The 19679-nt window shown below is 41.6% G+C and overlaps 1 protein-coding gene across 1 annotated transcript in view; it reads left to right on the top strand.

Annotated features, from left to right (window-relative positions):
- The window catches only part of ADAMTS17 (ADAM metallopeptidase with thrombospondin type 1 motif 17), a gene marked incomplete at both ends in the record, with an annotated part of 193757 nt that overhangs the window by 119835 nt on the left and 54243 nt on the right, over positions 1-19679 (top strand). Inside the window, 3 exons of the mRNA XM_082321440.1 lie at positions 2520-2647; positions 13423-13543; positions 16064-16138. Of these exons, the coding sequence (XP_082177566.1) occupies positions 2520-2647; positions 13423-13543; positions 16064-16138 (324 nt within the window). The remainder of the gene's footprint in view (positions 1-2519; positions 2648-13422; positions 13544-16063; positions 16139-19679) is intronic.

Raw genomic sequence — 19679 nt, 5'->3', positions numbered from 1 at the left:
TACAGCTGAAAGACTAATTACAATTAGTTGTTCTTGGTGCTGCCCTGCTGTTCTTTTAGCCTTCTTAACAGAAGATACGGAGCTGGCAGTTCTTTACTCGTCTTTTTGTAATGCTGGGGGAGAGGTGCCTTAACTTGATTCCCAGTCTAAACAGGCAGGTGTTTGGGAATGGGAGTTTAAACATTAGAAAATTCAAATTAATTTGGAACTGAAAAAAAGGATTCCTTGGGACATTTTTGATGTGTGTCAATTCTGGGCATTTCAGCATGATTGCCTATCCTACTTACATTCCTTTAATGCTTCCTTTGCAGGATCTTGCTGTTCATTTATTATTCAACCAGATGTTGGGGGGATATGAAAAAGGATCGTAATAATGTCCTTTCTGCAGGAACAAACATCTTTTGCTGCACTCTGCTGAAAAACAGACAAGGCTAGTTTTATTTGGTCATCTTACAGACGTGCTTGAACAGAGGAGGGTGGTGTTGGAACTGATACCAGAAGACCAGACATTGGATAAGCCCTTTCCTGTGCTAGCACTAACAAATTAGGTCTGACAGCAGGACAAGCGCACACACAGCATTTCAGTTCCCATAGCAGGCCCTCCAAGAGCACAATTCCTTCAGATGCCCCAGGAGACAGGCTGGTTTTGCTTCTTGTTCCCCTCTGCCCGCCTCCCCAAATAGTTTTGCTGGGTGAACGCACAATGCAGAGCTACTTCCCTGACTAATTTCAGTCACAGAAAACTCTCCCAGTTTTTCCAGGGGTGAGCTGTTTCACTCCTTTCTCCATTTCCAATCAGGAACTATGGGTTGCTGAAGGTCCTGTAAGTAGGAGAGAAAAGAAAAAAGAAATGGATGACTCAATGATCTCCTTTGATCAGTACTGCCAGAATTAGTAGCATATTGCAGTGGGAACTTCCTTCAGCCACAGAAAGGGAATATGCCATTTTTTGGCCACCTGAAGACTGAACAAGCTATTGCTAAAAGATAATACCCAACATTGTTCCTGCTCTCTGGCAAAGCCTCACTCACCTGAGTCATGTTGCCCCAGTTTCCATGAATGCAAATTAGAAACCTCTCCTGCCCTGTTGCAGATCTCGCAGCTGCAGAAAGAGAGGCCGTCCAGAGGCAGTCAGACTAGCAGTGTCCTGCAGAAGCTGCTCTTTCAACAGCTTTCCCAGCTCCTCTGTTCACTCTGCAAGTAAAAACAAAATCCAGCCTCTGCGAATTTGCTCTCCATCAGACACAAGGTGGGGAGTTTGAACATCCACAGGGTATGCCTGTAGTTCCTCTGTCAAGCAAGACAGATGGACAGAGAGCAGCTCAGCTTCACGTCTCAGTGTCACTGTTTCTTGAAGCCTGTTAGAGCAGCCATGCAATGTTCTCAGTATCTTTTTTCAGCATATCGAAGCACCACACTCCGAAGCATTCAAATAGACACAGTTCCAAACCAACCTTGAGCTAATCTCCACTGTGCTTGAACTCTGCTTACATGTGTTAGTGAGGTGGGAGCTGATTGCAGGTTTTTGATTGCATTGGAAACTTAGAAAAGGCCTATGCCACTTAGCTTAATGTATTGGCAAACCCTTTCTCTTGTGTCTGGTGAGTGGAGGTACTTGACTATGCAGAACGAAACATGTTTCCATTTGAATGTCTATAGGTTCTTCCTTGGATGAAGTCTGTGGGTAGCAGAGTCAGCTCCAAAGGAAAAACATTACATTGCCTAAATATCTGTTACTTAAATATATGGCAAATGCAGTCAGCAAACCCTGACATCTGCTGTACGCTGCCAGCTAATAATACAAATCCTTGAAAAAGCTTTTTTAACTCCTTCTCTAGCTAAACACAATAGTAGCTTTTCCAAAGTGAGGTCTAAATATATAATACAACAATTGCCATTAGCATGGATGAAAAATGCAACTTTTCTCTACCGATGTATATCAAATTAATTTGGGGGTTCTTTCTCTAGGTATTCTAGCAGCATAGTTTGCCAACAGAAACGTTTGTAGGACCGCAAATATCAGTTAAGGAAATAGTAGGTAATATGTATGCAAGAATGCTTTAAATTTATGTATACAAGTGTTCTTACTGGCAAACTGATGCAAGAAGTCAGTCCATCAAGAGTAGAAATGGCCTGGAGAACTTGTTCTTCTTAAGAATCACTGGCTGTAGCCTGAATTTTGTCTGAGACACTCACACAGTGACTTGGTCATTCGTATCAAGCTGCTGAATGTTCCCTGTAACAAACATCTTTCGTTCACAAACAGATACATAGAAATGTACTGACTAAATGGTTTTCTGTGTCTTAAAAGACTAATCTCATCAATACAACCCTTTGAATGTTGGTATTTTAAAGTGGGGAAATGACAGGCCTAAATTGAACGGTTCATGTTCCTTCAAAGATGAGAATATCGACAGATACCTTTCCAAATCCATTCATGTAGAGATTGCATCACCATTGCCTCAGACATTTGTTTGTGCTGTTCCTAAAGGCAGTTGCTTTTGTATTTCTTTTTCCAGATAAGCCATGTGAGCTCTTCTGCTCTCCACTGGGGAAGGATTCCCCTGTGCTTGTGACAGACAGAGTCCTCGATGGTACTCCATGTGGGCCTTACGAGACCGACCTCTGTGTACATGGCAAGTGCCAGGTGGAGTAACTTTCTCTTGTTTTATTTCTAGTGTTATGTGTAATCTGGGGCAGCTGCGTACATCCTAGAAGAACAGGCATCCATGTGGGTGGCTGGGAGGCTGTCTCTGAGGTGAGAGGGCAACCCTATTTTATAAGACCCATTGCAAGCGCTCCACAGCCCCGTGTCTTGATCTGAGAATTACGATAAATGCCCGAGGTATGAGATTATTACTGAACAGCTGGGAATGTTCAATGATCACATTTGCTTGTGTGTAGTCACCAATTGGCTTGGGTGGGAAGGGCCTTCTGTGAGGGGAGCAGATGGGAGCGGAAATCTGGCTTGCTTAACTGCTCCATTTTTGCTATTAGAGGAATCACTGAAAAAACACTGATGCTGCAAACTGGATTACAAATTGTCACTAGCCTGTTACAAGTGTTACGTTGCCAGCATCATGATGCTTTTCAGATCTACCTGGTTCCTGCCTATAAATATTGAGGAAGTTTTCAATACCAGTTGCTCCTTGGCTTATGCAGCTGCATGAGCCAGTAGCTTCCCCTGTGTGATTTTTGTTGACCGTATTACTATATAATGCCAAGGTGAGTTACTGTAGGGCCCATCAAAACTGTTTGAAAGGCCTGTTTCCCTTGCAGTAAGAAAAAGGTTCCCTTCTTCCCACAAACTAGGTTTTAAAGCTCCACACAATAGAGAATATAGGTTTAAAGGAGCAGATCCTGCAGCCCAGAGCACAGTCCAAGCTGGTTTTCTTTTGCCTCTCATCTGCATTGTCTTGCTTGGGTCACATAAAGAGCAAAGCAGAGAGAACGTAGGGTAGGCTTCCTTCTGCTGTACCACAATGGGACAATCAATGACCCCTTGTTTGTCCCTGGATGGACTGGCCAAACCCTGAACACGCTTGCTTCCTTCTGTCTCTGGTCAGACAAGTCAAGAATGGAAATGAAGAGGACTCCATTCAAGAGTCTTTGAGTTTGATTCCCTTTTCCTGGAGTGAAGGTGTGATGGCCTAGAACCATTGCAATGATGATTATTTTTCTCTAGCGAAGAGAAACCAAACACATGGAACCAAAATTAGGTGTGGGAGATCTTTGTAATACAAAGACAGTGAGACAGTTCATAATGCAGCACGTTGAATGCTTAGGTAGGCCATCTCTTAGAGCTGGTATTTTCAGAAAATTTAGTGGAGTTGTGTAGACCCATACTAACTGGAGATATAAGGTTTGGACAAGGGAACGGAGAGAAGAAAATGTTTATTTAAAGATAAATTACAGGAAGTCATTCGGAATGGATACTCCTAGCAATGTGTTGCAGTTGGAATCGAGTAATTTGTCACGGACACTATGACAGGGCAGACACTTAGTGTTTTTTCTCTCTCCTGATCATGTAGCATGTGTTCAGAGTTTGCTGCATGCACATTAGTGGTGTGAAAGACAGTTGAGTTGAGCTACTGCAACCTTGCCAGTGCTGGATTCTTCTGGCAGTTCTTCCTCTAAGTTTATCCTCATCTAGATTTGCATCCTATGCTAGGAGTTCCTCTTTTCAGTGTTAACCATCCTGTTGTATCCACCAGAACAGCTTTCTAGCATCACCCTTTACTTCCACTAACTTCCCTGGAGATAGGCTGGTTTGACCTGGGGGAACAAGGTACACCAAATTTGGCATTATTTCTGATTTCTGTGAGCAGCGATTAAGAACTACCAATCTTTATTGCTTTGAGCCTTCCAGGCAAGGAGATAGATGAACACTATATTCACCTGGGTATAAGAGAGGCTTTGGGGCATAATGCAGCTTTACTAACAGCAACGCAACGAGATAAGTGAAAAATCTTTGTCTGGATTGAATTTTGCACTGCTGCAGGAGACACTTCTCACTGTTCCCTGCCAAATGCTGCTGAAGAGACGTGTTTAATTCAGTCCTTCTAATTTATTCAGATGAAGAATCTGAACAGCAAGTTGCTGGGGAGCCAGCAGGAGTTTGATTCTTTATATGCTCTTTAATACAAAGTGCTTTGCATAGAGCCAGGTTCATGGTGCATCCCAAGTTACTTAATTTTTCCCTGTTTTCAGCTGTATCTGAAAAAACTAAAAAATCCATTAATAACCTTTTATAGTAAGGCCAGCTGTGCACCTCCAGCTGTGTGCCATTGACCATTACGCTGGGCTGGCCAGCTTTCCTGCTCCAAATGTTCAGATCAGCCACAAATGGTAAATCAGATGTTATGGCAATGTACGTTTCCTTCTTCCAGTGAGGAGCAGTAGCCAGCTCCCCTCCAAATGCAAACCTTTATGAGCACGGAGCTTTGGAGGTACATCATGAAAAGCAAATTGCAGTCTAAGTCGGGGGCAACTGCCTTTAACTGTGCAGAGAGGTGATGACAGCTGCAGAACATTCAGTCCATTTGTATCTGGCTGAGAGAAAATGCAAAATGATCAATTCAAGCCGAGCAGATTTGAAAGCCTTGTGAACTCATTTATAACACTCTTCTGCCTTATATGCAGTTCAGCACTGAGAATTGCCATATGTGATTGTGTACCCCATTTGCGGCAGATACTTGTCTAACTAGCTGCCTATTAAACCAATTTAATCGGCATATTTATTTAATTACTCTTCTTATTTCTTTACCCAGTGTAGACAAAGCCTGGCAACAAGCATTGCAGGGGCCCTGGAGAAGAGAATAAGTGCTGAAATCAGAGGGTGGTATTACTGTTATTTATTTTCTTGTGTAATCCTTCTAGTTAAAGGCTCTCAAAGGCAGGAATGACACATTGCCAGTGTAACAGACAAATTAGCAGTAACCATTGCCTGTGAACATCTAGTCCAGGAAATGTAATAGCTTTTTTCTCTTCAGCAGTAGATGCTCCTAAATGAAACTCGCGCATCGTTGTTGCATGATGAATGAATGTAGATGAACATGGCAAAGAAAAAAATCTGTTCTTGCAAGGAAAGGGGGGTTTTGAGAAGGCAAGCAGGAACGGATTCTTTGAAGCCTCAAAATACCCTAGCTGCATTTGGGCACTAAGGGAGGAGAGTTTTCCTTCAATTGTACTTTGTGAACTTATTACAGTTTCATCTTAAAGCCATGAGCTGAGCTCCAATCTAAACAGTGTGAATGAAGCCTTTTGGTGTCAGCCTCACTATTGCTGAAGCAAAATCATCATAAGCAGCAGCCTCCCTGTATTTATCACTTGCACCTGAAGGCAGCTGGAATGAGTAAATTTGGTTAATACTTTGGTCATACACAGACGCACCAGAGAGCAAAGTCAGCCTTAAATTTAGCATACAGGTTCCTAAGTCTCCTAGACTTTTTATAGTCCTACTCCTTGTCTTGGAGACAAATCATAAGGTCTTCATTCTATTTTGTCCTGTCCTTGTTTTGAGGCTGAACGTTTCATTCTTGATAGTGATGGAAGTTTGCCAGAATGAGGACAAAATAAAGGCTATGTAAGAGCTTCAGGAGTTGGTCTCAAAAACTGAATGGAGCATTATAGAGTTATGCCTTTAGAAGAAACATTGTGGAGTAACGACAAATGCACTTACGCCTACCATCTTCTGAGCAAACTAGATGCCTTGTTCAATGTGTATATAGATCTTTGACCTTTTCTTCTTGAAATAGTCTTCTAGCAAGGAGAATTTCTTTTCTCCTGAGATCTTTCACAGACAGAAAATTTGTAGCAGGCTGGAGAACAAGAGCAGTCTGATGCATCTGAGGAGGAGGAGAGTGAATGCTCATCTAGACTTTGCAGCCTCTCTCTCTTGCCTGCTTCCACAGTTTGCTTTCTGTGCCGTGGACACTGCGGTCATGGTGAAGATGGGGTAGAGCAGCGCAACCTGCAGCTCACATTGCTTTTATCTTCTCATACTTCTCTTCAAGTGACAAGAGGCTTTCAGAGAGAGGATTCCCTGGGGGTTTTGTTGTTCCTCGGGACTGTTCGGTGTACGTTTCATGAGTCAACATGCATGGAAGCAGTGCACTTTCTAACCTCTTAACAGTTCTTCACTCTGTTTGTGCTGCTGATGTTAATAGAAAACTGCTGGCAGAAGTAGAGCTAAAAAAGGTGTCAGATGTCACACAGCAGCGGTGTGGGGAGAAGGCAAGCTGCTCGGCTGACTGTTATGACGCACATGACTTTGTGCTGGCTTTTCTCAAAGGAGAATTAGTCTGAGACTCATGATAGCATGAGAACTTTCCAGTGGGGACTACAGGTTGTACTTCAGGATATAATCTAAGGTCTCTTTGAAAAGAGAGACCTCCTGTATAGCGGAACCGGGCTAGAGATCAAGGGCAGTCTTTGCTGTGATTTAACAATTTAAGAGGTAAAGATGTTTTGGCTCTATCTACAGTTTTCTCATGAATGTTTTGTCATGTCACATCTACTTTTAACTTGCTGATGAATCCACAGTACATTCAGTGATGACAAGGCACACATTAGGCTGTCCTGGCACAACAAAAATATTTTAGAACGACTTTCTTCCAAAAGCAATTGTCATACAGTATGAAAGGGGAGCACAAATTTGAAAATGGACACATTTTCAAAAATAGTTTTTGGAAATTGGATAGGCAGAGTGTCAGGAGAGGGCCACAGGTGGCAGAGGATAAATTGCAGTTTCCTGCTGGACCTGTTGCTGGCATACAGTTTTCTACATACTCAGCACCCACTTTTTGCATTTGATTGATGCCTGCAGTTCCGGCTTTGCCTCCTCGCTTGAGTCATTTCCACGTATTATTCATATTCCTGCATTACAAACTGTGGTACAAGATGTTCCAGACTGGGTAGCTTGTCTCCAAACAACAACTTGGCTTAGCACTGTACTTTGATAAATTATTTAGTGTCTGTGCACAAAATCCAGAAGGATTGTTTGAACTACAGAAACCTGTTGTATAATTGCCTTTTTTTCAATTTCTGGGTCTGTAGCAATGTAATCTGAGGCCTAAAAAGAGTATTAGGGCTTTAGGTGAATAAGGCATAGTGACAAAAAAAAAAGACTTTGTTGGTATCTTACTACTTTTTTAGTGTACTTTACAGTGGGAAATGAAAAAAAAATTATGCTGTTTCCCCCTGTTTCTCTTCTGTGTTAACCTACAGAGAGCATATAATAGACAATTCATTGTGTTATCTACCTTGGAGGCTTTAGATGTTGCTTCAGCAGCCAAGAATCGACCGGAAGAGAGTCTACAGATATATCGTATACTGATAAATATATATTATTTTCAAATCCAGAACTGACATGATAGATGCCTCCTTTAAAAAACAGGCACTTGATATAAAATCCTCTGGTATCTGCAGCCTGTTGGCATTCGTACAAACCAGGGCAGAGGCAGGGTGGAATCAGGTCAGAGGTGTCAATTCAGATGAAGCTGGTTTGGAAGGATCAGAAAGGGGTAGCTGCAGAAAGTGACCAAAGAACAGAAGCAAAGGAGATCCTGGGAACTTGTATAGTTTGCATGTTTGCTCACACAGCCTGCTCAGCTGCCAGAACACAGGGGTTTTGACGCATAACCTTCAAGCCCTATATGTGAAAAAGTGGTTATCAAGAATAATTGTATCTGGCATGAACTGCTAAGGGATCTAAACACAAAGACAGTGGGCAAGTGTAATTGCGTATCTAATGCAGATAAGGTAATGCTCATTTAAAATAGGCCGTGCATATCTCCTGTTTCAGCAGAGCTGCTCTGATTCAGATAAAATCTGAAGGCTTGGGAAATGACAGGAGGATATTTGCTGCACTGACTTCTACATGGACTCCAGTCCATCACAAAATATTAGTTGTGGAACAGAAATAGAAGTAACTTACAGATGAACTGCTTGATTAGGGATCTAGGCTCACCCTCCTGTACAAATCCTGATAGACATCCGCAATCCTCCACGAGGGCAGTCGTGTTTAAAACGAAGAAAAAAGAATTCTCTTACCCTCAGATCTGGATGTCAGTTGCTCACATATGTACATTCCTCTTTCATGTGGTCCACCCCTGGAGGTATCAATGGACACTGGATATTATGGACAAAAAATTGGCAGTGTAGATGAATCTGTCATAACCAGCATGCTCTGTACATGATTAATTTGTAAAATGGCACATGTTGCATCAATATTTATATTTGATCCATTGAGACAGCTAGTTAGTTCAGCATATGGGAAGCATTACAGTTTTGTGAGCCTACAATGTCATTTCTTACACAGGGTGGGTGTATATAACAGAAATAATTGTGTTTATGTAGCAAAACATACTCACGCAGGCTGTATCAATTGAGCTCTTGCACAGCCATTGAAAATACAAATACAAATATCATTAAAAAATATCCAAGCAATACAGAAAATAGTTCACACAGAAGAACCAACCTCAGAAGAGAAGAAGAGTTTTCCTATGCTGGAGCCAGCAATGACTGAAGCTGAAAATACCACCCAACAAGCAGTATTTTCAGATGCTTAATTATAAAAATGAGAAGAAGGGGGAGGGAGAGAAGGAAGGGTGGACTGAGATATCAGCTCAAAGAGAATGAATTTCAGACCTTTGGCTCAGCAAACGTGCAGTTACCTTCCAATTTAAAGGTCAACGGATGGTTCCAAAACATGGTGTTAGAGTAGGAGACTGCCTGGGTTGAAGATCATTAAGAAACCTGTGGATATAGTTGTGACTGTGCATGCTGAGGACTTGAAGCCCCAAAAGACTATCTTTAAGTTTCTTGCCAGCCCTCCCATGTTTTAATATGGGCAAGGGACTGGCTTTGGTTAAAATCTGCTTCCTCTTTGTCCAACTGATGCTGTTCATAACAGTACTGCAGCACTGCAGGCTTTCAACAGCTAGTACAGGCAGGAGGTGGAACTCCTGGGTGGTGTCAACATCAGTCCCTTTGCCAAAGTTATGGATATCACTGTCCAAATCCATGTCGGATGGTACAGGGAAGCTCCAAGAGTCCAAGAACAGGGCTGACAGTGGCGAATGCTCCCACAGACTACTAAACAGACAGTGGGTACACTAGGCTGGCTTTTTACTTTTTATTCTTCCTTCTGAACACAGACAAGCTCCAAGTGCCCTGCTCACTCCTTAATGGATCATCTTGTAAGAATACAAAACCTCTTCCCTTCTCACTAGTCCATTCAAGACTGATGAAACTGAAAGTATCCAGCTATTGCTGGATGGACTGGTCCATGCACTCAGTCTGCTCAGCTGCAGGATAACTCTTGGGTCAGAAAACACACAGGATGTTATTTGCAATGTTTTCTTTCCTTCGAATGTAAAGCTTCCCCTTTCTGCCTTTCTGACTCTTAATTAAAAAAAAATCACCTTACCTTGGTCAGCATGCTGGACTGTACAGGAAGCAGCACAAAACAAGTTAGAGATGGTAAAGAACAAATAACTCCCTTGAACTATTTGGGTTTTAAGGGTTTGTTTCTGCACTATGAAAACTTGACTTTTGAGCAGTGAAACTTGGGATCTTCCCTTTGCATACAGTTAATTAAGCCCTCACTTTTTTGAAAGCTTTCTTCAGGTTGAGGACAGCTCTATCTATTTTAACGATTGACAATATAATACATACAGCATAATGTCAGTGAGAAGCTGATGATGTACAGCCTCCATAGATCTTCCCCCGGATCTGGTGGGGCTCACGCGTAAGCCTCTGGTCCCCAGTGCTGGAATTCAGAGTCTTTCTCACCTTGGAGAAAGCTGGACATATCTCTCAATTAACAGTCCAAGGAAAGTATCTGCTGGCAGGAAGGGTGGTGCTCACTGTGTTTGGCTTCCTCGCCCTTCCAGTGCCTTTGCACTTGTTTTAAGAGCGGCAGTATTTTCAATGTGGGGAATTTTCAAAGGATCTGAGTGAGCGAGGTGGTCACTGTAATATGTTTCTAAATGACTAAATGGAGGTATTTAAAATTGAGGTTTCTAAATGGAGGTATTTAGAAGAAGGGTCAGCGTGGTGCTCGAGGACATGGTTTAGTGGTGGACTTGGCAGTGATAGGTTAACGGTTGGACTCAATGATCTTAAGGGTCTTTTCCAACCTTAACGATTCTATGATTCTATGACTTTGCAGCTCTTGGAATCCATTGTCAAATCTTAACAAAAGCTGTTTCATTATGTACTGGTATTAAATACACTTTTACTTTGGAAATTATTGGAAGGCTTGGGGAGGGGGAAATTCTAATGTTTATGTAGACAAGAGTAAAGTGCTTCCAAGGTATTTTTCCTCATAAAGTAGCAAGAAAGCACCAATTTTCATCTTGAAGCCAAGAAAGAAAACTGGTTTATTCTCTTAAAGATTTTCCTTTGTAAGAAGCCATTTCCTGGCCCAAATCTGATGGGGGCTTTAATCCTCAAGCCCTGGTTTGAAGGGAAAGTCTGCCCTGTGGATGGGAGGGATGGTGCCATTGAAGAGAAGGCCGCAAGGGCCATTCCCAGCTCCTCCACTCACAGGGAATTAGGGTGAAGATGAAAGGCAAAAAACAGCAAGGGTTTTGGGAGGTATATTTGTGGATTCAGTGGGTGCTCTTCCCATGCCTTCAGAGAGGGTCTCTCAAATCAAAGTGTGTCAGTGATCTGGTAAATGTGGGAGGAAATGGCTTGTCTTGAACCCCAGTGTCAAAAGAGAGGGGACTCATTCTTTCAGAGGCTTTGCTGGCTTGCACTGGTTTACATTATCTGGGAAACTACAGCGTAAATGCAAAGCATGTGATTGCTAACTCCCCATTCTTTGCCTGCCTCCATTATAGTCCTACAGACTCCTTATGTAGCACTGGGAATAAGTGTGGTTCAACACTCATTATATTCCCTTTATTCATTTGTGTGGTCACATAGTGCTAATAACAATGCAGTACAATAAAAGATAGCACTAAGGTCTTAAATTAAATGCAGCCCTTCCAGTATCTCAGCAGGGTGGCAGGCAGGCATATATTTCCAGCTGCCTTTCAGCAACCCCATTAATAAATCATATTTATTTTCCTGGAAGGAGAACTGCTGGGACATCCTTCTGTTTTGGGGGCAGAATCACATTCAATATCCCAAAATTATTTGTTGGACATGGGTGTGAAGTTTAGACTTGAGAATTGCAACTGCCAGAAACTCCATGGTCTTCTTCCTACCTTCCTCTAACTCTCGTTTATACAGGTTTTTTCCTGTCATTCTCGTCCACCAACTTACATGCTGTTCTAGTTAATGAGCAGCATTTTCCTTGTATGTGTTTAGGACGATCATCCTTCCTCAGCATGTGTCTGTCTCTAATGATTTACCCAGACAACCACTGCATCAGAACACGTCTGAATGCTGGCAGCCTTTGATCGCTGTAATACATCTGGACTTAGGCAATGGCCAGTGTCTTCTGAAACAAGGGGAACGTTTGTGCTCAGGTCCAAATCACATTGCTTACACGCAGACAGTCTCAGATAAACAGCCCAAGTTCTCTTAATATTTCCCTGCTTACCCTATTTTTCAAAATGTTTGTTGTTTTGATTGTTCCCTAAGATATCTCTCCAACTTTCCTTTGGCTTTATTATAAGACGGCAAGGAAGGGAGAGACCCATCAGCCTTATTCAAATAACTATTATTAGTGACAGTCCTGCTAACTCATTTGCCAAGAAACTGTTTATCTACAGAGAATAAATCTTCAACGTATTTTTAATAGTAGAATCTCTGCTAATAACTTGCATAATGGCAACTCTTATTTCAGTAGAAATTTATGTTTTAAGAGTGAATTGCTGATTATTTTGAGGGTCTTACATGGACAGAAAACAATTTACATAGAGTAATGACAGTAAGTCTTATCAGCCTCAAGATCTGCAAATGTGGAATGGTCACCATCATAACCTGTAAATGGGTTATGAATAAGGGAGATTACCATGACTATATATATATATATATATATGTATATAGCTACAGGGAGAATACTGTGACTATTCTAGTAATACCTGTCTGTGGAAGCACAGCTGCAGATTTTTATTGGATAAAGTTTAGGTAGGTATAGAAAATCAGGAAAATACCATTTAAAATGAAGCTTTAGGTGAAATGTTAGGGTTTGGGGTTTTTTTTACAATTGAATGTCTAAGCTTAATACAGTGCAAGCATATGGAAAATTTTATAATTGTGTAAGCAATCTTATGGTACGGATTGGCCAAATATGAACCTGACCTTCTTCCATTGAAGTACTTTTGCATTGCAGGTATCTTGAGCTATTTGATTAATGAGGTCTTTTTTCAGGTATTGCAAAAGTGTAATCAGAACTGAATGTTACACTCCCCGTTAAGATCCCAATCCAAAGCAGAGCTCATTCAGTGAGCAGCACTGGAACTTGTAATAGCAGTCTGATTTTTTGTGTGGTGAAGGGCTATGACCAGGATTCTGGTTACTTGGGTTAATTTTCATTTAAGGAAGTGACATTTTTCTCTTCTCTAAACTAAGTATCACAGTAGTGGTCCATTCCTCTGGGATGTCTTTGAGCTCCTCAGATGGAAATTGCTATACAAGCATGAAACATTGTTTTAACCTGTTGTGTTTGAAGGAAGTTAGAGTGGGTTAGTATGAAGTCTATGATGATATCTGGAATAACTGGTGTTTGTGAAACTTTCTTCAGTTAAATCTTCTGAATCAAAGTTCATGCTCTTAGCGTTAGAGAAGGGGGTTGCTGAATAACCAACTCAGCATCGTTCCAAGTGAGTGCTCCCCTGATTCACAGTGTCCTCTTCCCGTTCAGGTGTTCAGTCAGATGTCTATTTTAGTCTTGACCTCAATGTTTAGAGATACTTTAACCTTGCAAACAAAATAATGGGGACCTCTGGTTGTTGTCATTAGAAAATTGGCTGCGATGGAATCATTGGCTCAGCTGCCAAAGAGGATCGCTGTGGAATCTGCAGTGGTGATGGCAAAACCTGTAAAGTGGTGAAAGGCGACTTCAACCACACCAAGGGGATGGGTGAGTAACCCTCAGCAGCATTTTAGTGGAGTGGAGCTTCTCTTAATGGCTTGAGGAGAGTTAAAGAGTGGTAGTAATAGCTCTTCTTGGATAGCGTTAGACTCATCAGCTCTAGTAAACACATAAGAAACACAAAACAAAACCCAGCTCAATTCAAATGTGATATCCTGTCTGCTTCTTATTCAGTTGCCCACATATCAGCCACTGCCTCTGTCTGAAATTCAAAATGAAGTTGTGTTTCTCATTTTGAATGCTACCGGTGCTGTTGATTTTAAATAAGAGACAAAATCACGGTATCTTTTCCAGTGGGAGGGAAGTCTGATTTCAGCACCATCTTTGAGCTCTTTGAGCGCTCAGAATGATGCACGTTGCATGTTGCAGATGATTCGTGTTATAATCAGGATATCTCAGCTAAATGAAAGAGCACTCCCCTCTGAATGTTTTTACTGATTCCCTGCCAGCAATAGTATCCAGTATAGGATACAAGAGCTTCCAGTGAGACTTAAGACTTTGCCCTCTCTTGTTAAACATTAATGTATATACAGCTTGGTGTTTGAATTAGTCTTTGTTCCAGAGTTTCTGTATTGCGCTTCTGAGAAACCTGTTATCACACATCCTAATCAGGCAAAGGGAGGGAAAGCTAGATTCAGGACTTGCAAGCTGCTCCAAGAGGAAGGAATTGTCCAGAAAAAAATTATTTCACATTCAGGGAATACAGAATTGCCATTTCTGTATGGAGAAACACATTCAACACATGCTACTCCAGGACTGAGTTCAGCAAAGCACATAAAGGTTCCCTTTAAGCACACACTTCAATTCTGTTTAGTTACTAAAGCAGCACCAGTGCTTAGCCGCTTCCTTGAATCAAGCTCTCAGCACTGAAGTCTGAGGCTCTGATTTTGTTCATTGACCTCTTCCTCTGCACCCTCCTCCTCCTTATGTGTGGAGCCAGCTGAGATCTGCCACCTCCTCTGAGATGCAGGTAGGATTTCCCACCTCCACCACATCTTTCTTGAGCACGTTTGTGCTGTTGCATTGCTAGGCCAACCTGTTGAATGATTTCCTGCATTATTGCCTTTGACTCTTTTGTCCCAGTTGTTTTCCACCTACTTATGTCAAGGCATTTGCATTTGATGCAAATGGTGGGAAAAGTTTCTCATTTCCGTTGAAAAAAAACTGTTCTCCATTTCTGTAGCGGATTTTATAGCTGTTCATGAACTTCTTAATTGCTCCTGAAGAGTAACTATCTTTTATCTTTTCCAATGAGACTATGAAACATCTTGTGCAGATAAATAAGAACTTTCTGGGTCACTGTCAGGAGGTTGCACCCGTTTCCAACTAGACAGACTGCTTGAGGGTGGTAACTTTACAAGGCTGTAGGAACAGAACAGTTTCAGCCTTAACTGGTTGGCTGCCAGGAGTCTACGGGAGGCTTTCACCCCCAGCGCCCTGTAACCTAATAAGAAGAGATGGCTGACTGAATCATGGTCAGTGTTCAAGCATTTATTGACCTTTATTCTTTGCTGATCATCTCAGAAGCACAAACCTGTCAAAATGTTGCTTTGTCAATGCAATGTTTCCACCTTTACCCATCTCACATAATCTGTAAGGTAATTGTTTTTACAATTATAATCTCATAAACAGTTCTTAGATGTTTTGATTTATTAATTTTGAAGGGAATTAAATTTTATGTGGGAATAGTTTTAAAAAGTGACATCCATGATATGGCAAACAAAATCATCTTTGCTTTTTATTTTTTTAAATTATGCTCTTTTAATGAGCATCCTAGCCTACTAAAATGGGAAGAATATTTACAGCCTTTTAATTGTTCACGGTTCTTGTTTTCCTGCTTTTGGATTTCTTTTACGTTAGACACGAAAAGCAGACTTGTTGGTTTCACTTATGATTCCCAGGCCCAATTCTGCAAACATTTTATGCGTTGTGAGTTACTCCCATCGATTTCTATTCATATACTGCTGTTTTGCAGAATCAGGTCTTCAGGTTAACTTACTGAATCTCATGCAGTAGGCAAAGCTCCAGGGTTGGGTCTGAGGTATCACAAGTGAACATGAGATTACTTAAGAAAAAAATTGGCCTTTTATCTTTAAATTGACATTTAAGCAAATATCTACAAAAATCTGACAAAAGTTGGGGCAAAGGAGAATACAGGATATGACTACAGTGACAGATTCAGGGTTTGGAAATGTAAATGATTGCACAGGTCAGTGGCAAATCCCCACAAACCCGCGGCGATCCAAGTCAAGGCCAACACACTGAGTCAAGTATGCTGATTTATTATTTCAGAAGAGAATACACTTCAAATATCAAGACATTGATTTTTTTGGAGTGGTATCTGTTTTGGGAATTGCAGCTGCAACCTTTGGGACAGATCCTCAGCTGCTCTGCACCTGGGACTCCGTTGACTGCAGGATTGGTCCCTATATGTCCTATGATTGCAAATTATGTTGTCGAGCCCTATTAAGTGAACTAAATCCATGCCAACTCCTTTCTGTTTCTTAGTAACCAATAGTCATTGTAAGAAGGTTTCGACATGTGTGATGGCAAAGGCAAAGGCTATTCCCAAGTGTTTCTCGTGTAAGATACTTGAATGCTTTTTGCAGTGTCAGTGGGTGTTGGTGACATCCTTTGGTGTTGGTTCTTTGTCTTCTTTTGGTTGGATTAGATGGGGAAATTGGTATCCAAAGCCATGGATAAACTTCAAGTCCTTTTACTATTTAGCTTGGTTTGTCAAAGGTATCGAGTACAGATCCTTTCCTTTTAGAAAACGTATCTGCATGAAAGAAAGACAAATTTTCATTAACCAAGTAAAAAGAACCGGGCCTATTTCTTTTTTTTCCAACCTTAATGTCACAGGTGAGGTTCTGCCACTCAGGTGGGGAGTGATTTTGGAACATTCAAAGTGCCTCATAGGAGGTCCGGCAGTTCAGGTCTTGCCGCCTGTGATCCAGGGTGATGCAGCTGTAAATGGATTCCATTTCTCTTTTGGGGAGGAGGCCGAAGGCCTTTATTTGTGATGCTAAACCGCATACACTTGCGTGCCGCTGGCTGCCTTCAGTAGGCCAGCTGAATGCACTGGTTAGACTGAGGTTACTTTTGACTGGCAGCATGCTCTGTGCCTATTTCTACAAAACAATTTTTCAATAATAAACACGGACTTGTTCTGAATTCCATCTCCATCTCCCTGCCACTGTACAGGGGCCTAGAAATAAAGGACAGCTCTTTGGCTTGTATCTGTTGGGTAGCTGATTTATCACTAACTACTTCTGTCCAGACTCCAAGGCTGTGCCTGTAATGCTCAGAGACCTGCATTGAGAATGAGCCCTGCATCTGTCTCTCTTGATTTTTCTCCCTGTCAAGATTTTCATTGCTGCCCTTTGCTTGTGATCCAAAAGAAGGACCACAGATATTTGGATTTTTTTAATGGCAGAACATAATAAGGTGAGATATGCCAGTTGTTGTAACTATCATTTTGGGAAATGAAGAACGTATCTTTGCTAGCAATTTTTCTTTTTAAGATGGTGAAAAAGCAGGCTTTTTATTGTGTACGTTACCTGTCCAGCACATATTTAAAAGAAAGAAAGGATATTTGAACAGTGGTGCTGTAGTGCTGGCTAGGAGCACCTTTAGCCAACACAAGAAACTCTTTTTCTGTCAATAGGGTGTACATCTAAATGAAAATAGAGCCCTAGGGCTAACTCTGGGATGTCTTATAAGGGTTTAAGCAGACCATGCAAGTTAGAAATCCAGGCAACCAACTTCACAGCAATAGTAGGAGGCTTTGAAATCTATCCATGGCTCCCCAGTGAAATGATTTTCTTCCAATGAGCTATCCCATGGCTGGAAGTGGACAGGTGCCGATGGAGGAATTACTCTCAAGCTAATAACAAATGAGAATCATCACAACTATTCAGAAAATGGACATCTAGTTACCACTGGACGTATTTCCACTCCACTGCAACAACCAGCACTCAGCAAAAGGTGCAAAGTGGGAAGGGTCATGGAAACTGAGATGCCCAGCTGATACTTATCCCTAAAATATTAAGGAAGCTGTGCTGGCCGTGGCCAGCAGGTAGGCAGGGCGGTCTGATTTCCTTGGCTTCTGCCTTCAGATCTTTGTTCAAAGCACTTTTGGGCAGTTTGATAATGGGATGAGCACTGTTGACTTTCTCACACCTAATTTTCACGTGTGTACAGGGATAAGATGTGAAGGTACGGTGCCCAGAGATCAGTACTTTCAGCCATGGGATAATTTTTCCTTTACCTCGGAGTCCGTCTTTCATTGCAATGTGAACCAGGAGAATAGTTTTGTAGCAAATCAGTGACATTCTGAACTTCACACTAAACTTTCTGTTCTTTCTGGGAATAATAACAATGGCTAACAATGGATTTTCCTGTGTGAGCTGCTTTCCTCTTGCAAATCTCTCCAGCATTTAAATGAAGATACAGTAGCCACTGTTCACATATTAATCTCCTTGATGACAAAGCCACCTCTTTGTTCTGGTGTCTCTCCTAATACGAGTTACACCATATAATTTGTATCTAGGATTTGCTTCAATCACAGTCTTACATTCCTGAGACACTGATGTAATGCAAATTATCCAGAAAGATTGGTGCGTGCCAAAGTAACTGTTCCCAAGGTGGAGTATACTACACACAGCACTATAAATTATCAAATAATGAAGTTCTCCTGTTGTACTTTCAAAGCTTCATCTTAACAGGCTGATTTATGGGTGAAATTACTAGAAATACTGCCTGATAGTTGCCAAATCTCATCAGTCTTTAACCAGTTCCTCATTTAAAGGAGAACTTTAAGCCCAACCTTGCAAACCCCTGCATTGCAGACAATTATCCTAAGACCTAACAGATCTTTGAGAGTCCTTGACTCAGGGCCAACTCTGAGACTTTTTTTGGTCTTACTAGCTGACACTTGATAATCTTTCTGGCAATCTGCAGTTACAGTTTGCTTAATAAAATGTGCCTGGAAAACAATGGAAGTGTTTTTTGATGCAGTTATCTCAAAGATCAGGAATATTCTGTGACCAGAAGCTTCACATTAGCTCTAAGGACCAGACTGGAGTGGTGGTAGCGATCTGAGTTTGTACCTGTGGCAAATTTGCATGGATGTTGTATAGTCTGTTTGCAATGGGTTTTGACCACTAACTCACACAATATTGCTGGAAATAACGAATGAGAGTCTCAAGACACTCCTGGTGGGACATGCCCAAGAGAAAGGACAGGTCAGATCCATATAACTGCAAAGTGGTTCGCAGTTCACTAGCAGAAGAGTGAAGGTCAGCAGTCAGGTTTGTGCCACATGATCTCAGTGAGTTAGCACAGTATGTTTCTTCTTATTCAGGAGCTGTAAATACAACCCCCCAAAGCCATCCATCAGGATTAGAAATTACATGAGGAGAAAAATCTGGTATAAGACCAAACTAAACAGTCTCCAGAACTAATACGTTATTAATAGCTTACACTCCACTATTTACCATTGTAAAAAGTAACATAGAAGTCAACTTTTCCACGTGGTGTTTCTCTCATGGCACAGTGATGAAATGAGAGCCTATTTATGGCACAAGCATGGCTCCACAGCTCGCTCACCTCTAAAGCAGTGTGACACACTCCTGGCTGCTGCTAGGTCAGGGGACGGATCCAAAGTTCACTGAAGTTACTGACTGGCTTTCCACTAAATTCATATACCTTTGTATCCAGCCCCTCCAGGATTTAGCTCTGGGCATTTGTATCTGGCATGTGATTTAAAAAATTAAATAAGTAAATACTCCCCCAGCAGGTACATTAAATTACCTGAAACTTGGGCATGTTCCAAACTGGCTTCCTAACAGGGGTGTTCAGGTGTGTCATAAGGCCTATTTCCCCATGACGGACTGTCATTAATCACACCTTTGCTGTGTGCTCATGTCTGGTGGTAATTGTCGGTCGGGTTTACGTGCGGATGCATGGGGTGCAGTGAGGATGTTTGATTTCTGAAACACTCTGTTTTGACTGTAATTTGGTGTCTCAGCTGATGAAAAAACAACTCCTGGCAATGTCTAGAATAAAATTCAACATGTGTTTGCTTTGATTTCATAACAGATTTCAGTATTGCCTTAAAAAA

This window comes from Platalea leucorodia (genome assembly GCF_965183815.1).
Source record: "Platalea leucorodia genome assembly, chromosome: 9".
Taxonomy (NCBI): Eukaryota; Metazoa; Chordata; class Aves; order Pelecaniformes; family Threskiornithidae; genus Platalea; species Platalea leucorodia.
Note: the sequence above shows the minus strand (reverse complement) of the source record. Positions and strands in the feature narration are given on the sequence as shown.